This window comes from Lissotriton helveticus, chromosome 9, assembly GCF_964261635.1.
Source record: "Lissotriton helveticus chromosome 9, aLisHel1.1, whole genome shotgun sequence".
Classification (NCBI taxonomy): domain Eukaryota; kingdom Metazoa; phylum Chordata; class Amphibia; order Caudata; family Salamandridae; genus Lissotriton; species Lissotriton helveticus.
This window is the reverse complement of record NC_136070.1, coordinates 398,383,202-398,399,867: the sequence shown is the minus strand read 5'-3', so window position 1 is coordinate 398,399,867 and position 16,666 is coordinate 398,383,202. Positions and strand designations below refer to the sequence as shown.

The 16,666-nt window shown below is 43.5% G+C and overlaps 2 protein-coding genes across 2 annotated transcripts in view; both read right to left on the bottom strand.

The window, feature by feature from the left end:
* The window catches only part of LOC144781359 (cholesterol 24-hydroxylase-like), a 345,923-nt gene extending 336,428 nt beyond the window's left edge, over window positions 1–9,495 (bottom strand). The window contains exon 1 of the mRNA XM_078660148.1: window positions 9,263–9,495. The gene's annotated coding sequence lies outside the window, so the exon portion shown is untranslated. The remainder of the gene's footprint in view (window positions 1–9,262) is intronic.
* An 851-nt stretch (window positions 9,496–10,346) lies between these two features.
* LOC144781360 (cholesterol 24-hydroxylase-like) overlaps window positions 10,347–16,666 on the bottom strand; it is a 256,024-nt gene continuing 249,704 nt past the window's right edge. Inside the window, exon 15 of the mRNA XM_078660149.1 lies at window positions 10,347–12,352. Within this exon, the coding sequence (XP_078516275.1) occupies window positions 12,197–12,352 (156 nt within the window). The 3' untranslated portion in view covers window positions 10,347–12,196. The remainder of the gene's footprint in view (window positions 12,353–16,666) is intronic.

Here is a 16,666-nt window from a genome sequence, read left to right as displayed (position 1 = left end):
ATTTCGGCAAAGAGCCCCCTCAATAAGGGCTTTTAGATCCGACCCCTCTGCTCCTTCTAAGTCTCGTATTCTGATGTTCTCTCTCCGAGACCTATTTTCCAAATCTTCTGTCTTCAATAGAACCAGCTGTAATTGCGTTTGGAGGTCCTGAACTTTTTCGTGAGAGGCCATTGTGTATTTGTCCAGCTCTTCTGTCTGACCCTCCACCTCCAGGACTCTAGTATCTATGGAGTCCACATCCTGCTGGGGGGCGGACATGCGTTTGGTGAAATCGGCTTTCAGTTGGTCCATGTAGGCCTTTATGTCCTGCTTGACTTCCGCGTGGAGCTCCGTTTTAAATTCCTTGAGAGAGACCAAGAAGTCATTTTTGGTGTGCAACATATTGGTAACTTCTCCCCCTGAGTCCTGGGTTTGCCTCTTCTCCGTGGGAAAGAAATGGGAGACTTTGTTTGTCACCATTTTTGGTGGCATATGTGCGAGTTTATAGATTCCCCCCCCCCCCCGCCCCCCGAGTCACTTCTCCTCTGCAGACACAAACGGGGCAGATGACTTCTAGAAGCTTGCCTCTTGCCCATAAAAGTCAGCCCCCAAGCTAGAGCTTGTCGGCCATCTTACAATCAGGCAGAAAACACACAGTAAGTGTGGCTGTATCAACAATCACCTCCTGAGGCTTGCACAGTTGCTGCTGAAGGTCCTAATTCACCGCCACTGCACTCTAGAAAATGGGAATAGGCAATCCAGGGGTAATGATTGAGATATCTAGTGACGATCCACTATGGATGCCATGTTGGGGTCAGGCGCGTCTTCCGTGGCTCCCAAGGTCTACGGCTTTGCTACTCGAGAGCCCAGGGGGACACCTTTGGGACCTCCTGCCATCCGGGCTCAGCATTGGGCCCCACATTAGCACCGACAAAAGCCCTGCTCACATTCCTCCAAGTTCCAGTGAACGACCGAAGCATCGAGTGGGCGACTCATGGGGTTTGCATCATTTCTGCAACGTGCGGGGTGTGTTTCCTCAGACCCACCTACCGCTGTATCTCTCCAGGTGGCCCACTGTCCCGGCTGTGTGTACAGTGATGTCGCTTCACTTCTACGTTTTCCGGGCACGGTCCGGCCTGCCGGTGCCATTTTGGGCGTTTGCACCTTTCCTTTCTGCTGCCGGATGGGTCGAGTTACTCCACCGTGCGTGGATCAAACTTGCACACCCGGTATCCGGCAGGATCATGCTTCCCCCAGGACCATTACAGTAAGTTTCTGGCTACCTCCTCCTTCTGCAGCAGTCCGAGACAGCAACGAGGCTCCGGAGCCAGTGTGGATCACGTCCACCCAGCCATCTTGCCTGGCTACACCCCGTGCATCTTTCATCAAAATGCTAGAGTTTGATTGGTTCTTGCCTCTTGAGAACCTTAGGTAGCTGTGCTTCATGTTAGAAATTGGAGGATTAATTATGCATTGCTGAATTAGCTAGATTCAGACTGCCAGTCTACCTATGAATGCAAATGCTCCTATGTACTCTTATGAGAGCAGATGCCCGTTTCCCACTCTCTTGAGACCCCATGTTTATTTGCCCACTCAAAGAGTTTATCTTTCAAGCAAATCTATCTTTCTATGTCTGACTGAACCTTTATTTGGTTCTACTGTGCTGACACCAGCTGCTTTAATTTTCCCCAACCTCATCTGATTCACAGGCCTAGCTTTAGGGAATTTCCTACTAGGGGAACCGAATCTCATTCAATTCACATAATACTGTCTGTAGTAACTTTCCTTTGTATTTGCTATTTTGACTTTCTTTGAATTGTACTGAACCATGCTGAAATAAGGTGATTATTGTTTTATGAATATAATTTTACTAATCTGCTACGTATTCTTCATGGTCTGCAAATGTACTCCTCTCTGTCATTATTGTGTGGTAAATTGTGCTTCACTGTCATAGAGATTTTGCTGAACTGTTGATGTTAAGCCTCAATTCGAGAAAAAGGTCCATCCACTCAAGGGCATCTTGTAGTTAAATTTGTGCCAAAGCTTTGATTGGTGCAAATACTATCCTCTGCTGCTTTTTCCATCATCCACTACATGGAGTAACTTTTGCCATTTGTAAGTGCAGTCTAGAGTCTGCCTACTGCCAGTGTGACATTCAGCTGCCTCGCCTTATCCAGCCTTACATTTTCAACATTAAAATCATAATTGATGGGATGAATGAAACTCAGCATCCATAATAGGACTGGACGGTGTTCGTGGAGTTCCGCTATGCAGAACTCTGCAAAGTGGCCATACAACTCCGCCATGCTACAGGGAGTTCCACAAGCGATGGAGTGTGTTAGGTCACGTAATTCGGGCTGATTTCTAGGGCTGGGTGTTTGTCCAACACTGGAAAATCAGCGCGAATCCCACCTTGAGCAATGCAAGAGGGTGGTGCTTCTTTCTGCTGCTCGAGTAGACGTTCTACTCGAACTCCAGCTTTCTCAACATGAACGGAATGTTTCTAAATGTGAGCGGTAGCAGCGGCCATCCACAACAGCCTGTATTGGGAAATCTCACCAGAAGGTGGTCTGGAGTAAGATTTACCTTGCTCGTGCTCGCCAACTTAACACTGGCAACCCCGAGTGAGGAAAAAACTCAGCGCGTTACGTGGCGCACAGAGTGGGGAAAACACCGTAAACTCAGCAAGTGCAGAGGAATTTGACGCCAAGGCTTAATCCATACTTGAATTGATGTTGATTTTTTTCTCTTTGTAACCTTTTAAATATAATTCATGGATGCTGATATCATCTGCTACTGAAATATTGTTTACGCACTTTTTCTGGCTTCAGTATGTATTTGATTGCAGAACTGAACTTTCGATCCTTACATCACATAATCACATCATCCGAAGTATGTGAAGACACGACTGCACTGTGTATCCTCTGTCCTATTCAGCTGATATAATGAATTTTAATTGTGATAGCCTTTTTAAATGTATTTTAAATATTTGATCGTACGATTGCACTTATTGTCCTTGTGCCGTTTAATCAATTTTGTTCATGAAGACTTTTCTAAGAAATATTATGTAAATTGTATTTTTTGCCCCCTGTCCAACTCAATTGACATAATTAATGTTATTACCAAGTCTTCTTAATTTTTAGCTCTGATGAATCCTACTTGTTGACTAATGTTGCTTATGTTTTGCTATGATTTTAAATATTTTTTGCAATAAAAATCATACATTCATTCCTGGCTTCAGTACTTGATTCTCAACTTATAAAATGATCCTGCATTGGTTTTGTATATCATGGATTTTGACCTATAAATTTTATTTGAATTCATTTTGTTCTTGCTCAAATTAAATGTTTTACCCTTCCTTCTTAAGGTTTAACTATTTTCTCCACTAAGGGTCTAATTGCGAGTTTAGGTGTTATTAAACACACCTGATAAACAACAATACCACGGGGTACTTATTTATTGGGCGCAATGAATAACACCTATTATGAGCTTGAAGGGAATAACATGTGGATTTTAGTGCTTAACTCACCGAAACCCACATGATACAGTAAATACTGCATGCTACTACCATGTTAAATTTAGGCTTGGGAGGTGTACTCAGCTCCATTCATGGAGATTGTGAAGTTTTCCGTGGTTCATGAATGACATGTAGTTCTTAAAAACTCCGCTCCACAAAGGAAATCTTACTCCTGACCACCTCCTGGTGAGATTTCTCAACAGAGGTGGTCACACATGGCCGCGACCACTCGCGTTGAGAAACCTTCTGTTCGTGTTGAGGAAATTGTTGCTCGAGTAGAATATGTATAACGTGTAGCTCTATTTGCATAATGTCACCTCTGCACAAACGGCAAAGCTGATTGCTCTTACTAGAGCATGTTGTGTCTGTGACAATTCAGTAGTCAACATCTACACTGACAGCGAATACGGGTTTGCCATGGTCCATGATTTTTGACAATTGTGGTCCCAGAGGGTTTCGTGACTGCGTCTTGTTCCCATATCCCAAATGGGAATTATGTTATGGATCGACATGAGGCTCTCCAATTGTCCAATGAAATAGTGTTCGTGAAGTATGCAGCACACAAGAAGGGATGTGATTGTGTAACCACTGCTAATCGCTTTGAGGACGAAGTAGCCAAATACTGCACTCTTGTTTCTTGCACATTTAATGGAGACTACTCAAATCAATCTGAAAATAATGTTATGCCCAGCCTCTCGTTGACTTTTGCTGATATGCGGTAAGAGGGCAAGAGATTACAGGAAAAGGTCCCTGAAAGAGTACAGGAGGGAAGGGTCAGAGCAGATCGTGTGAAGAATCAGTATGAGATTTGGGTTTAAAAAAATGGAAGCCCTGTTTGCCGGGTGCCGTGTTGTCCCTGTAGCCAGACATCTGTACGGCCCAACTCGTATAGGGAAAGATGCCTAGGTACCTTGTTTAAGACACACTGGTTCAACCCCCATTTGAGTCATTGCTGAGAATCTATGTCACTGATGTGTTACGTGTCAGCAGTTAAAAGCAGGCAGAAAGTCAGTGGTGACATTGAGTCATGTAGGTTAATCAAGTGGTTCCTTCAATCGCATGCAGCTTGACTGTTGAAATGCTTGTGTGCAATGAGCTCTGTCACTTCCTTGTAGTAGTGTGTATCTTTTCACGCTGGGTAGGGGCCAGGAGACCAGGGGAAATGACAATCTCAATGTAGCTAAGCTGTTGTTGAGGGAGTTTGTCCCTCGGTTTGAATCAGCAGCTTTTTGGAGTCAAATCGTGGAATTAATTTTAATAATGAGGTGATGAGGATGATGTGTGTAGCCATGCAAGTGCGGAAACAGACCTAGAGCATCAGGTATTGTCGAACAGGTTAACGGGATGCTGCAGTCTTGATTTGCCCAAGTGTGTGCGTTCACATCCCTTAAATGGCCGGATGCCCTTCCCTTGGTGCTACTGTGTCCCCAAAGAACCCCTGACCGGAGGACAGGACTTTCCTCATTAGATATACTCATGGGGGGTGCTGTGAGACTTCCTGCTGTACCTGCATCTGCATTTGGAAATGTAACAGATTATATGGTTCCCGACTGCAAGCGACGGGCTAATGTAGAGCATTCGGTGTCTCATCAGGTCGAAGCAGCAACTCCCCTTCTGAGTCAAGAATAGTGCCATATCAGCAGTCTAGGAGACTGGGTTCTGGTGAAGAAACACACCAGACCCCTTTCAAGTCATCCAGGTGACCAACACTGCTGTGAAAAGTGGGGGTCTTCCATATTGGGTACATGCTTCCCACACTCGAAGATTAAGACATGCAGGTGAAGACATGGTGACTTCAAACACCGATTTGCAGTGTCAAGCTCCAGAGCACCCCAAAAGATCAGAGCAAGGAGAAGCGCGTGCCCAAATGTTTCAAAATAAGCAATGTGCCTGAGGTGAATGGGCAAAGAGTAGCCACAGTGGGCCAAGCTAAAGCCGTAAACCATAACTCAGATCCTGAAGAAGGTCCAAGCAGTGCAACCACAAGGGGTCCAAAAGAGAAAGTTGGCCAAGAAAGAGAGACAGCTGCTGTCTCAGAGGAGTGTATTGCTGAACTCTCCATTATCATTCCATACAGAAACAAGAGTACCAAGAAGGGTCTCATGCACTGTGACGGAATTGCAGAAACAACACAGTGCATATGGTGTGTGGGCCCTCTAGACTGTTCACAGCATTGATGGCCTTGAGGTTCATTCTTATGGTGCTTATAACCTGCTTGTGTATTCAGAGACATTGAGCAGGGCGAGGCTAGCCATTTAACCCCTCATGGGGCATTTCCAGGGTGCAGGAAGTGGCGTCAGGAAGGTGCTGTGGAGGCCGGTTTGTGAGAGCTGTTGCGGGTCTCTCAAAGAGACTCAGCAGCCCACCCCCCTATTGCAGCAGATATACCGGGGAAGGAAATGAGGGGAACTTTGGGTTCTTCAGAACACAACATGGCAGACAATACCGGAAATAAGAACTATTGAAAGCAATACAACAAAAACTAGTCACCTTTTCCCCACATTAAATAGAATATGAAAACATTACATTTCCATCCATCCTTTCATGTCATAGCTGCCATGGGTCACATGACATGTGATACATCTGCTAGTTCTGCCTTTACAACCTACAGAGCTTTGCACTATAGCTGGGCAGTTCTGCTCACCTCTATTTTGACCAGTTATTGTCTGTTCGCGCCATATATGCATACATTGTCGCAAGCATTTCTTTTGTTTTCTCAGTGCTACTGTTGTCAAATGTCGTGATACACACATTTTAGTAATTTATCTTGAGGCCCACAAGTTCGACCTGGTCTTCCGAATTCCTTCCTCTTCACTACATTCAGATGTCAAGCGTTATTCTTGCCTTTTTCGTACTTTTATCCTCCCCCATTATAGAAAGAGAGTCTTCAAAATAATGTAATGTAATTTTTTTTCGTATCACCAGTGTGTGGTCTAGAGGCCTTAAGTTGTGCTCCATCAATGAGAAATACTTAGATTTTCCACCATCCTCACCAAGATAATTGGGACTTCTAAAGACCAGAACTTAGGGGTCCATTAGGATGGTGGGTATCGCGGCGGACACAAAGTCTGTCTGTTGCTTTTCCGCCTATCGGCAATCGTTACGATTGCTGGCCAGGCGGATTTTGGCCACTAATATGGTGGCAGTGCCTAGCAGGCACCACCAGCCATATTGGGAGGTGTGTAGTGAAAGGCCTTTCCATGGCGGCAATGCTGCCATGTAAAGGCTGACGGTGTTTGGCTTTGGGGGCCCGTTGCGGGCCCCCTGGGGCCAGAAGGTTGCCCTTGGGGGGTACCCATGATACCCCCTGCAGTTCCCTGCACCAAGTGGCAGTCACTGCTTGATGCCTGCCACGTGGTGCAGGGAAAAGCTGTGCATGCCCTTTTATGATTGCGGATGGTGCTGTAGTCAGCAGCACCATCCGCAATGGTAAAAGGGCAGGTTGCGCCCACCAGTACGGCGGGCGCATCCTAATTGGGCTGGTGGGACCGCCGCACGTCTGGTGGTTGGTCCCATCACCGTTATGGTGGCGGGCGGAATGATGTCAGCCCGCCATCATAATGGGCCTCTAAGTGACCTTAAGATTGACGATCCATCCACTATTTTGCCGATCTATGTGGGTCATTGTGCGGGACTGCATAGGTTTCACCATTTGTGTTTTCCATGCTTGAGTCTCTATGGGAATTGGTTTGTGTGCATGTGTATATGCACGTATGTTCAAATGTGTGTATATGTAAGTATGTGTTAGTATTTACACAGGCACACGTTTATCTGGTAGTTTTTGTGCATTATTTATTGTGTACAGGTATGTAGTATTTAAGTCCATATATACATGAAGAGATGTAGCCGAGGCAGATGAGGTAAAGTTGAGAAGTAGGTTTATTTAACCATTAGTAGATTTACAAGAAGTATTATGCTGGAACATTAACCATTAGTAGATTTACAAGAAGTATTATGCTGGAACAAGCAGCCCCACCAGGAGCAGCCTCTTAGCTACTCAATCCATACTCCAACTGCCAACCCTCATACCAGTCACACAAGCATTCCATTCATGTCAATCACACTCACATTCTAACCTGGAACACTCACACTGGCTGAGTAGCTAGATGCAGAGAAGTGCAATAACATAAATACTAAACCCAGAATACTACACATCCTCTCCCTCTCGAAATGGAAAACAAAAAGGAACCTGAGAGCGGAGAAGAAAAGTATTCACAATCAAAGTATACAGTAGTAATATTTATCCGTGAACCCAGGGATAAGAAGGACTTCACACCACGAGAGGGTAAACAGACAAAAACCAAGAAAGAAGGAAGAAAGAGACAGTAAACACTAACACTGACACCATCCTCCTCCTTAAATACTGAAGAAAAAGAAAAATTATATATGAGAGACGAACTCACAAACAACAAGTGAGTAAGACCTAACATGAAGAAAACGTCTTCACGAAGGTAGACAGTGGCAAATAAAAGCCACTCCTCAAGAGAGGAACTAAGAAGACATGGGACTAACCCATAAGCGAAGGTGTAACAAGGGACAAACCCAAGAAAACACACGCAGCACGTAAAGGTGCAGCACAATGTGGCAAAACAATTCCACTCCTCATGTGAGGAACATAATGTGGCAGAACAATTCCACTCCTCATGTGAGGAACACTGAAAATATGGGGCTACCCATAGACGAAGGTGTTGCAAAGGACAGACCTGAGAACACTTGCGGCACTAGAAGGTGCAGCACAATGTGGCAAAATTTCCACTCCTCATGAGAGGAACTGAGAAAATATGGGGTTACCCATAACCAAACAAAAGGAGGTGTAACAAGGGACAGGACCCAAGCACACACGCGGCACGAACAGGTGCAGTACCATGTGTCAACCAACACATAGGTAAGAAGTTAAGCACAACCAGCTTACACAAGACAAAGTGAGCCAAATAATGACTACACACAAACGAAAATGTGATGCACATGGCGTCTTACACACTGGACACAAAAGAGAAATTCGCACAGTGCGACATGCACGCAAGACGTACTACAAGGTGTCCAACACAGGTAGAGAAGGTAAAAGTCCTAAACAAAGACAAGAACCCAATAACCCAGACATGAGGGTTAACTAACGGTAAAACCATGAGGGGAAATGGGACTACAACCCAAACCCATCCCAAGAATAGGGATACAAAATTGCAAATGAGGGTGAGAGAACCCTTAACAAAAACTTGCGCAAATATGTGTAGGAGAACACATGTACCAAACTAAAGCAGTGAAATGAGGGTGAGAGAACCCTAAACAACTTATGCGCAAACACATGAAAAGTGACACAAGCATAATGCAGTGTAGACATAAGGGTGAGAGAACCCATCATAAATTAAACAATACATTTCTTGTACATTTCAAAAATGAACATACTATATCTTAAAAAATATGTACAAAAATTTATCACAGTCATAGGTGTGCCTGTCACCGGGTTGATAGACAAGCATGACTTGAATCATTTCTTGAAGAAGTGAAGGAAAGAAACCACAGAAGATAGTTGATCTCAAATTCAAAAGGAAAATACCAACTTTGGACACTAGATGGCAACGTAACCAATGAGAAGAGCATTGAAATAAAGTAAATAGGTTCATGTTAAAATGACATCGGCTCCAAAAAGCTTCGCACCTTCAAAAATGTGTATTGTCAATTTGTAAATCCCTTCCATATACTCTTTCATAATGTCTAAATGTATCTGTCATAATGGGAACGCCACAGTTGAAAACGTGAGGAAAATACCTGACATGAGCTCTCTTTTACTTCCTTCAATTCCGCTTCAGGAATAAGCGGAGAATCCAGAGCTGCCGAGTGAAAAGCTTGTCATCAAAATAAAAAAACGATTTCCAGAGACACCAGATGTTGTGAACCTGCTCGTGCAAGTTCGGTATGAAGAGCCTCTTCTAGACAGTGCCGAGAAAATGACGGCACGCTGATCACGTAGCTCCGGGTGGCTCACAGTGGAACACTGAGGAAACATGCTGCTGAGCTGACATGACGCATACTCTTCACTGAACCCTCTTGCAAGGTTCGATTGCGTCACCATTTGAAATCGGCAGAGGAGAGGAAAGGAGCTCCTGACTAACGGAAATTCTGGCTTCCAAGTGCGCAGTTAGCCAAAACAGGTACATTCACGTTACTTGACAATTAAAATGTCCCTGCAAATTTTAGTAACGTTTTCTGCCGAAGAGCAACAGAAAGAACAGCCAGTGAAAGAGGCAGTCAATATTATTTAAACAAAAAAACGCTAAATACTTGAAGTGGCAGAAGTGCAGACACATAGTTCAAATAGTTGGCATAAACAGCGCTAGTATGAATGAGCACAGGCACACGAAGATGGTAACACATCCAACATTTTGAGTAATTCAAAGTCATTCATGAAGCTAGTTCCTTTACACGCTAGTTCCTTTACACAAACAGTCTCCAATTACCTTCTTGGTTGTAACTGCTTGCTTCCAAAGGTAGAAGAAGAAGGTAGTAATTAGACACAAAAACGATGTTGTTTCTTCTGTGTGACTTAGGCAGTGATAACTTTGTACGCAGAAACCTTGTTTCTTGAAAACTTTACAGCATGACTTGACTAGGACTGCCTGGTGTGCTTCTTGTCTAGGGCTGTCTGGTTTTCTAGACACTGGTGGGGCTACTTTACGTGAATGTTGAGTTTCTTTCTTCAGATACTTGTTGCTTGTTCCACAAAATGTGCAGGATACTCCCAGCTCTTGTAAATAGGTATATTTTGCGCAGGAAAGTCTCCAGATCGTCGCCAAGAATAATGTAGTATTTAAGTCCATATATACATGAAGAGATGTAGCCGAGGCAGATGAGGTAGAGTTGAGAAGTAGGTTTATTTAACCATTAGTAGATTTACAAGAAGTATTATGCTGGAACATTAACCATTAGTAGATTTACAAGAAGTATTATGCTGGAACAAGCAGCCCCACCAGGAGCAGCCTCTTAGCTACTCAACCCATACTCCAACTGCCAACCCTCATACCAGTCACACAAGCATTCCATTCATGTCAATCACACTCACATTCTAACCTGGAACACTCACACTGGCTGAGTAGCTAGATGTAGAGAAGTGCAGTAACATAAATACTAAACCCAGAATACTACAAGGTACCTATGTTATTGGTTATCGGCACATCACGGAATCTTAAAGTGTGTTGTGGGTTGAGTATGAGTATGAAAAAGGCTTTATTTCGATAAAAACATATCTTAAAAGCATAAACATGGAACAACACTTTAACATCATAAAAGAAATCCATTTTCCTCAGCATGAACACCAAGGTGCCAGCTTCTTACAATTTTCTTAAAAATACACATATTACATCAAAGATAAAACGCAGAGTAGAAAAATAAAACTACTCGCACAAAGATATAAAATCACAGATTAAATATTTTCTGTTAGCCTTTTCGATCTGATGGACCAAGCCCATCTCAAAACTTTGACAAACCACATACATACAATAATCGAGTATCTGATTTCAAAATGCGCAGCGCTACAGAATGCTGTCTAGTGCTCATTTCTCTACATAATGGTTTAAGCCAACAATTCCTCGGTGATTTATATGCCGGACATTCGAACAGGATGTGTGCCATTGATTCTATTCTAGATTCGCAGTTTGGGCAAAAAGGGGATGTTTGAAAAGGGACTTTCCAACGGGCAGTCAATTCACGTATTGGTAATATACCAACCCTAAATTTGAAGTACAGAGCCCTATCAAAGGGCTTCTGGATAACATCAAGATAGGGTTCACAAAAAGTAACTTCCTTGATCCTCAAGAAGTCATCGGTTATTCTGCCTAATTTGGGGTCAGAGTTGTGTTTACTAGATACCCAACTCCAATATAGTTTCTTCAATACTGCTTTTGGCGGGGCAGATCTATTTTCCCATGCATCATTGAGGCCCAAATCGCAAAGCATGGATTTAACATCTTTGAGCCACTTTATTTTATGCCAACCCACTTGATGTATGCACAATGTCTCTGGGTGTGTTGTTCTTTGTGCGCATGACTATAGGTATGTGTTGTGCTCTGTCTGCATATATGCATGTGTGTGTGTCTTATCTAAGTCAATGTGTACATGCATTGTGTCCCTCTTTATCCCTGCACTATACAAAGGTCATACACATTGGCTTTAGCAATGCTATTTAGTGTATATCACCTATTTGTCCCTATTTGTATGGCTGTCACTCAACATGCTGTAATATCTGATGCCTTCTAGATGTCATACCTAAAGTTTAGCCGATCAGTATCATCATATATGGGCATTTAAAGAACGTAATAACACATTGGGTATTTTCTAACCATCCCACAAACCCTTGCGATCGAAGGGACATTTAACCCCACCCAAGAATTCCAGGTTAATAGTTTTTTTTTATTAACCCAACACCCCAGTGGCAAGAGAAGGAGGGTTATCAAGAAATCTGGACTGCATAGCAGAAGCGCAGGAATGAATAGAGTATCTCTTTATGCACCTTGCTCTTTTAGGGAGTCCACGGTGAACAGATGACATCAAATGACCGTTGTAACGTTTCACTGACCATCTTGTATTTGCAATTATCTGGTGCATTAGGACACAAAGCAACAGTGCATCCAATCAAGAGCAGTTTGATTAGTAGGAAGATATGCATATTTAAAGTACAACAAAAAACACAACAGCGAGATCTTTATTTTATGACGCCTTCGCATTTCCCCTTGGTGTTATTCTGCATCTCACGCCATCCAATGGTCTGAGGGTTCCAGTGTCTAACGTCTTGAAGCTCTGTCCAGCCACAAGCTCAAACTCAAACCTTTGCAATAGTTTTGCCATCACCACTTTAGCCTCCATCTGCGGAAAACAAGGAAACAGTTACAAAGAAAGGAAGGGACCTAGGTCATTATGCCATGGATGTCCAAACAAGGTACACAAATCCCAGCAAGATTCATAAGAAGTTCTGCCGTACTTTTATACGTAACTTTTATTAGTAGACGAAGCCAAAGTTGTAGCAGTTGGACTTCACCAACTTTGCAAAGTTTCATTAAAAAACACACTGGGCAAATCTAGCCAAGCCTATATTTTGGGTCTGGGGAGGAATTTTCCACCTGCTATTTTATTTTTGCAAGAGCATTCTCCTGTAAACATTTCCCTGGTATTCTATAAGCTTTAAAAGTGTAGTTAGACGTCGCTAGCAAAGTAGCAATTTGTAGTCATGCTCTTCATTTTATAGTGGATCTTTCAGGCCAGGTATGTTTTCCTGCACAGATGTCATGTGTTGCAAATTTCCTGGCAGGTGCTCTAATGATGCGTGAACTCCACCCCAGTTCCAGATTCAACAGGATTTAGAAGTCCTTTCCAAATAAAATTGTTCACAGCTGCACTCTCCCTATTTTTAGGTCTGGCTTGATAGAGGAGCTGTTGCCACACATAGGGGCATGTGTACAAGCCCCTATCACCACTAGAGTATCGCTTATTTGGCACCATTCCCCATATTTACAAGGTGGTGCTAAGCCACTTAACATGGATTAACGCCACCTTGTTAATATGCCCCTTGCCACTGCAGTCCTCTGCGGCAAAGGGGCATGCAATGGGTGTTGCAATGAGCATTCCACTACAACACCCATTGCTTTTTGATGCTGCCCAGATTGACAAGACTTGGGCATCACCAAAAACTATTGCCAGGGAATACCAGGTCTTTGAATGGCGATACAAGAAGAATGTGTTAATGTCTTCTAGTTTTTTGCTTTTCTATGTGTGCTGCAATCTGCCGTAAACATAGAAAGAGTAGATCGCCATTATTGATTGTGTATGTGCATGACGGTGTCCCTTCCTGCACATAAACAATCATACTTGCAGCGCAGGCACCCTTGCAATAAGGGTCTGGGTGCCAGCACTGATGCTAGGCAGCTATTTTCAGTGCCAGCACTAGGGGCAACATAGGGGTGCGCCGTAGTCTTTTAAGACAGCTCATCCCTGCATTTTTTAAATGTCGGAGCGCGGCATTGCCAAATTTGACATTACACTGCGTTTAGACATTTTTGTAAATATGCCCCTTAATGTCTTCAACCTAAAAAAGACATTTCAGAAAATACCACAGCCGGGGGCTGTGGGTCAATCCACATGTTGGTAGCCAGGAGTAAAAAAAATATCTGCAAAGTTTGTTATCAAGTAATAGCATTAAATACATGAAATCTGTAAATACAGGTTCACAACCGTCCAGGGGTTTGCCATCTCTGCCCCCCAAATCTAATCCAAGCTGTCTAATACTGCGACCTCTGGAACCTCATAGTACAAACATAATGACTATGCTTAGAACAAATCAAATCAATGAACTACACATATCAGTCCTGCCTATTGGAAAGGGACAGTCGTGTGATATTAATACAATGTTCCTGATGGGGAGTGCATACAGGGTATACATATGGTCAAGGGACCTATCCGCGTACCATAAGTGAAGGATGCAGCAAGGCAAATGTAGGGCAATTCTCACCATGTAGGGTAGCCATCTCTCACCATGGTAGCCAGGAGTACGTTTTGATTGGGCAGAAGTTGGGTGCTTCCACAAAAAAAAGTGCTTCCTCTCCATGCAGCTGTGATTATTTTTGTATTCATCCAGCTGCCTGAGCCAGCAACAGTATGGCTGCCTGAGCATGAACTTTCAAGGGCACACACATGGCATTTTAAATTTGTTAAAGTGCCTTAGATAAGTAGACAAGTTACTGTGAATGTTTTTCTGTGGCAGCAGCACAGATGGGAGGAGGGCAGTCATGAGGAATGTATTGCAGTCCGAGCACCCCCCTCCATCATAAACTTTAGACTTCAGAGTGTAGTTACGTGTTTGAGAGCAGTGCAATATGCCTAGGGCTACACCAATCTACGTGGAATATTGGGTATGGCTTGATAGTGGAGCTGTAATTGACCTTAGGTAATGAACACAAAATAATTCATAGAACTACTGAGAGAGGGGTTTAGGCTACACCCACATGTTGGTTGACCCGAGTACAAGATTTGGTTGGGCCAGATAAATGTGCTTCCATTAAGAAGACACCTTGTATTGAACATTTTGGCAAATCTTATCCATACTAATATAATAAAGAGAGATCCCAAACCTTTGAGGCGGGTAATCTCAGGAACCACAGCACCAATCACAACACCCAATACAGCGTTGGAAAGGGCAGTTGCAGCAGAAGGACATAGGCTATGCAGACGCCCACCATATACATTTAAAAGGTAAAAGAACCGTGCCAGCAAAGTAGTCCCTTGTGGGCGTGTCTGCGTTGTGCTGTGGGTGTGTGCTGGGGGCGTTCAAACGCTGGGGGCGTGTGGTACGTTCCGCCCTTCATGCCATGTCTCATATCATGTGCTGTGGGCGTGTGCTGGGGCGTGGGCGTGTGCGGGGCGCGGGATTACGGGAAAAGAAAGCGAGCGGTGTGCCCAATATTTCATTGTTTTTTCTTCCCAGGTTCTGTACATTCCAGCTCCGGGTGTCCACCCTCCTCCCTTTAAATACCCCTGCACCCCATAATCATAACTCACCCTTACTCCTTAAAATACCCCAACACCCTTAAACATTAACCCATCTTAACCCTATAAATATACCCTGTACTTCTAAACCCAAACCTATCCCTAAACCCTAAAAATACCTCTGTACCCCAAAACCTAAACCTAACCCTGAACCCTATAAATACCCCTGTACCTCAAAACCCAAACCTAGCCCTCAACCATAAAAATAACCCTGTACCCCAAAAACCAAACCTACCCCTGAACCCTAAAATACCCATGTACCCCAAAACCGAAACCTAGCCCTGAACCCTAAAAATACCCATGTACCCCAAACCCATACCTATCCCATAAAATACCTCTGTACCCCAAAACCCAAACCTACCCCTGAACCCTAAAAATACCTCTATACCCCAAAAGCCAAACCTAGCCCTGAACCCCAAAAATACCCCTGTACACCAAAACCCATACCTATCCCTAAACCCTAAAACTACCCCTGTACCCCATAACCCAAACTTATATCTGAACCCTTAAAATACCCAAACACCCCAAAACATATACCTCAGTACCCCAAAACATATACCCCTATACCCATACTTAGCTTATCCAAACATTAAAAAAAACATGCTTTTACCATTCATGCATTTACAACGAATTTCGTTGTAAATGTATGCGTGGTAAAAGCATATAAAATGTAATGCCATGCGTTATAATGGCATTGCGGAGTCATGGTACTTTCGTAATAAAAGTATGGGGAGTGATGGTATGGGGAAAGAAAGTTGCGGAATAATGGGTGTTTACCCTCCCCCGGTAAGTACATTGGTGGCACGGCGGCCCACATCTCCAGCAACATACTCCTATTTTTTCACCACCGATTTGAAAAATGCACAGGTCTCTCTCATTGATGGCCAGCACCGACATACACTTTTAGACACACCTCCCGCCACAAGTTCTAGAATTGCGAACTTTAGAGCTGGGGAGCTACGTTCGAATCTCGGCATCAGCTCAACATCCTGTGATTCCAGGCAAATCGCTTTGTCTCCCGTGCCTACCACAAATTAATGTGTTCTTCTGTAATGTAAATTGTGCTCATGTCATGTTGTCGAGTTTGCGCTATATAATATTGCAAGGAAAAATAAAGTAGGGAAACTCGAGTTCACACACTACTGAACGTGCACTCTTAAGTGCATCAGCAGTGCACTGTGAATCGGAGCGTTTCACAGGCCTGTCACAGATAATAAGTGCTATCAAAACGAAATCCTACAAAACAATATACTACTGGCCGGCAGCAATTCATACCCGGAAAACGTCGGGACGGGCTGCTAGTACTTGATACAGCAGTAGTCAGTTTGCTAAGGTGGAAAGCTAATGATCATGGCTATATGCCTCATGTGTATATTATGAAACGCTATATATAAAGGCATTAGGCCTGACATATTTATTGCTTTTATTGTGAAAACGTGTGTTAAAGTCAATATGCATTTAAGTATGGATTGTTATTACTCTATACTAAAGTCAACAGGTAGGTACTTTGTTAGCTGAAATCTCACAGATTAACGTAGTAGGCAAGGGGGTTTGGTGTTGCTTACCCAATTTAACAAACCATGAATACAGATAGTTTGCTCTGTTATAATCCTTGTTGGACTTTTTAGGAGTGATGGCAGT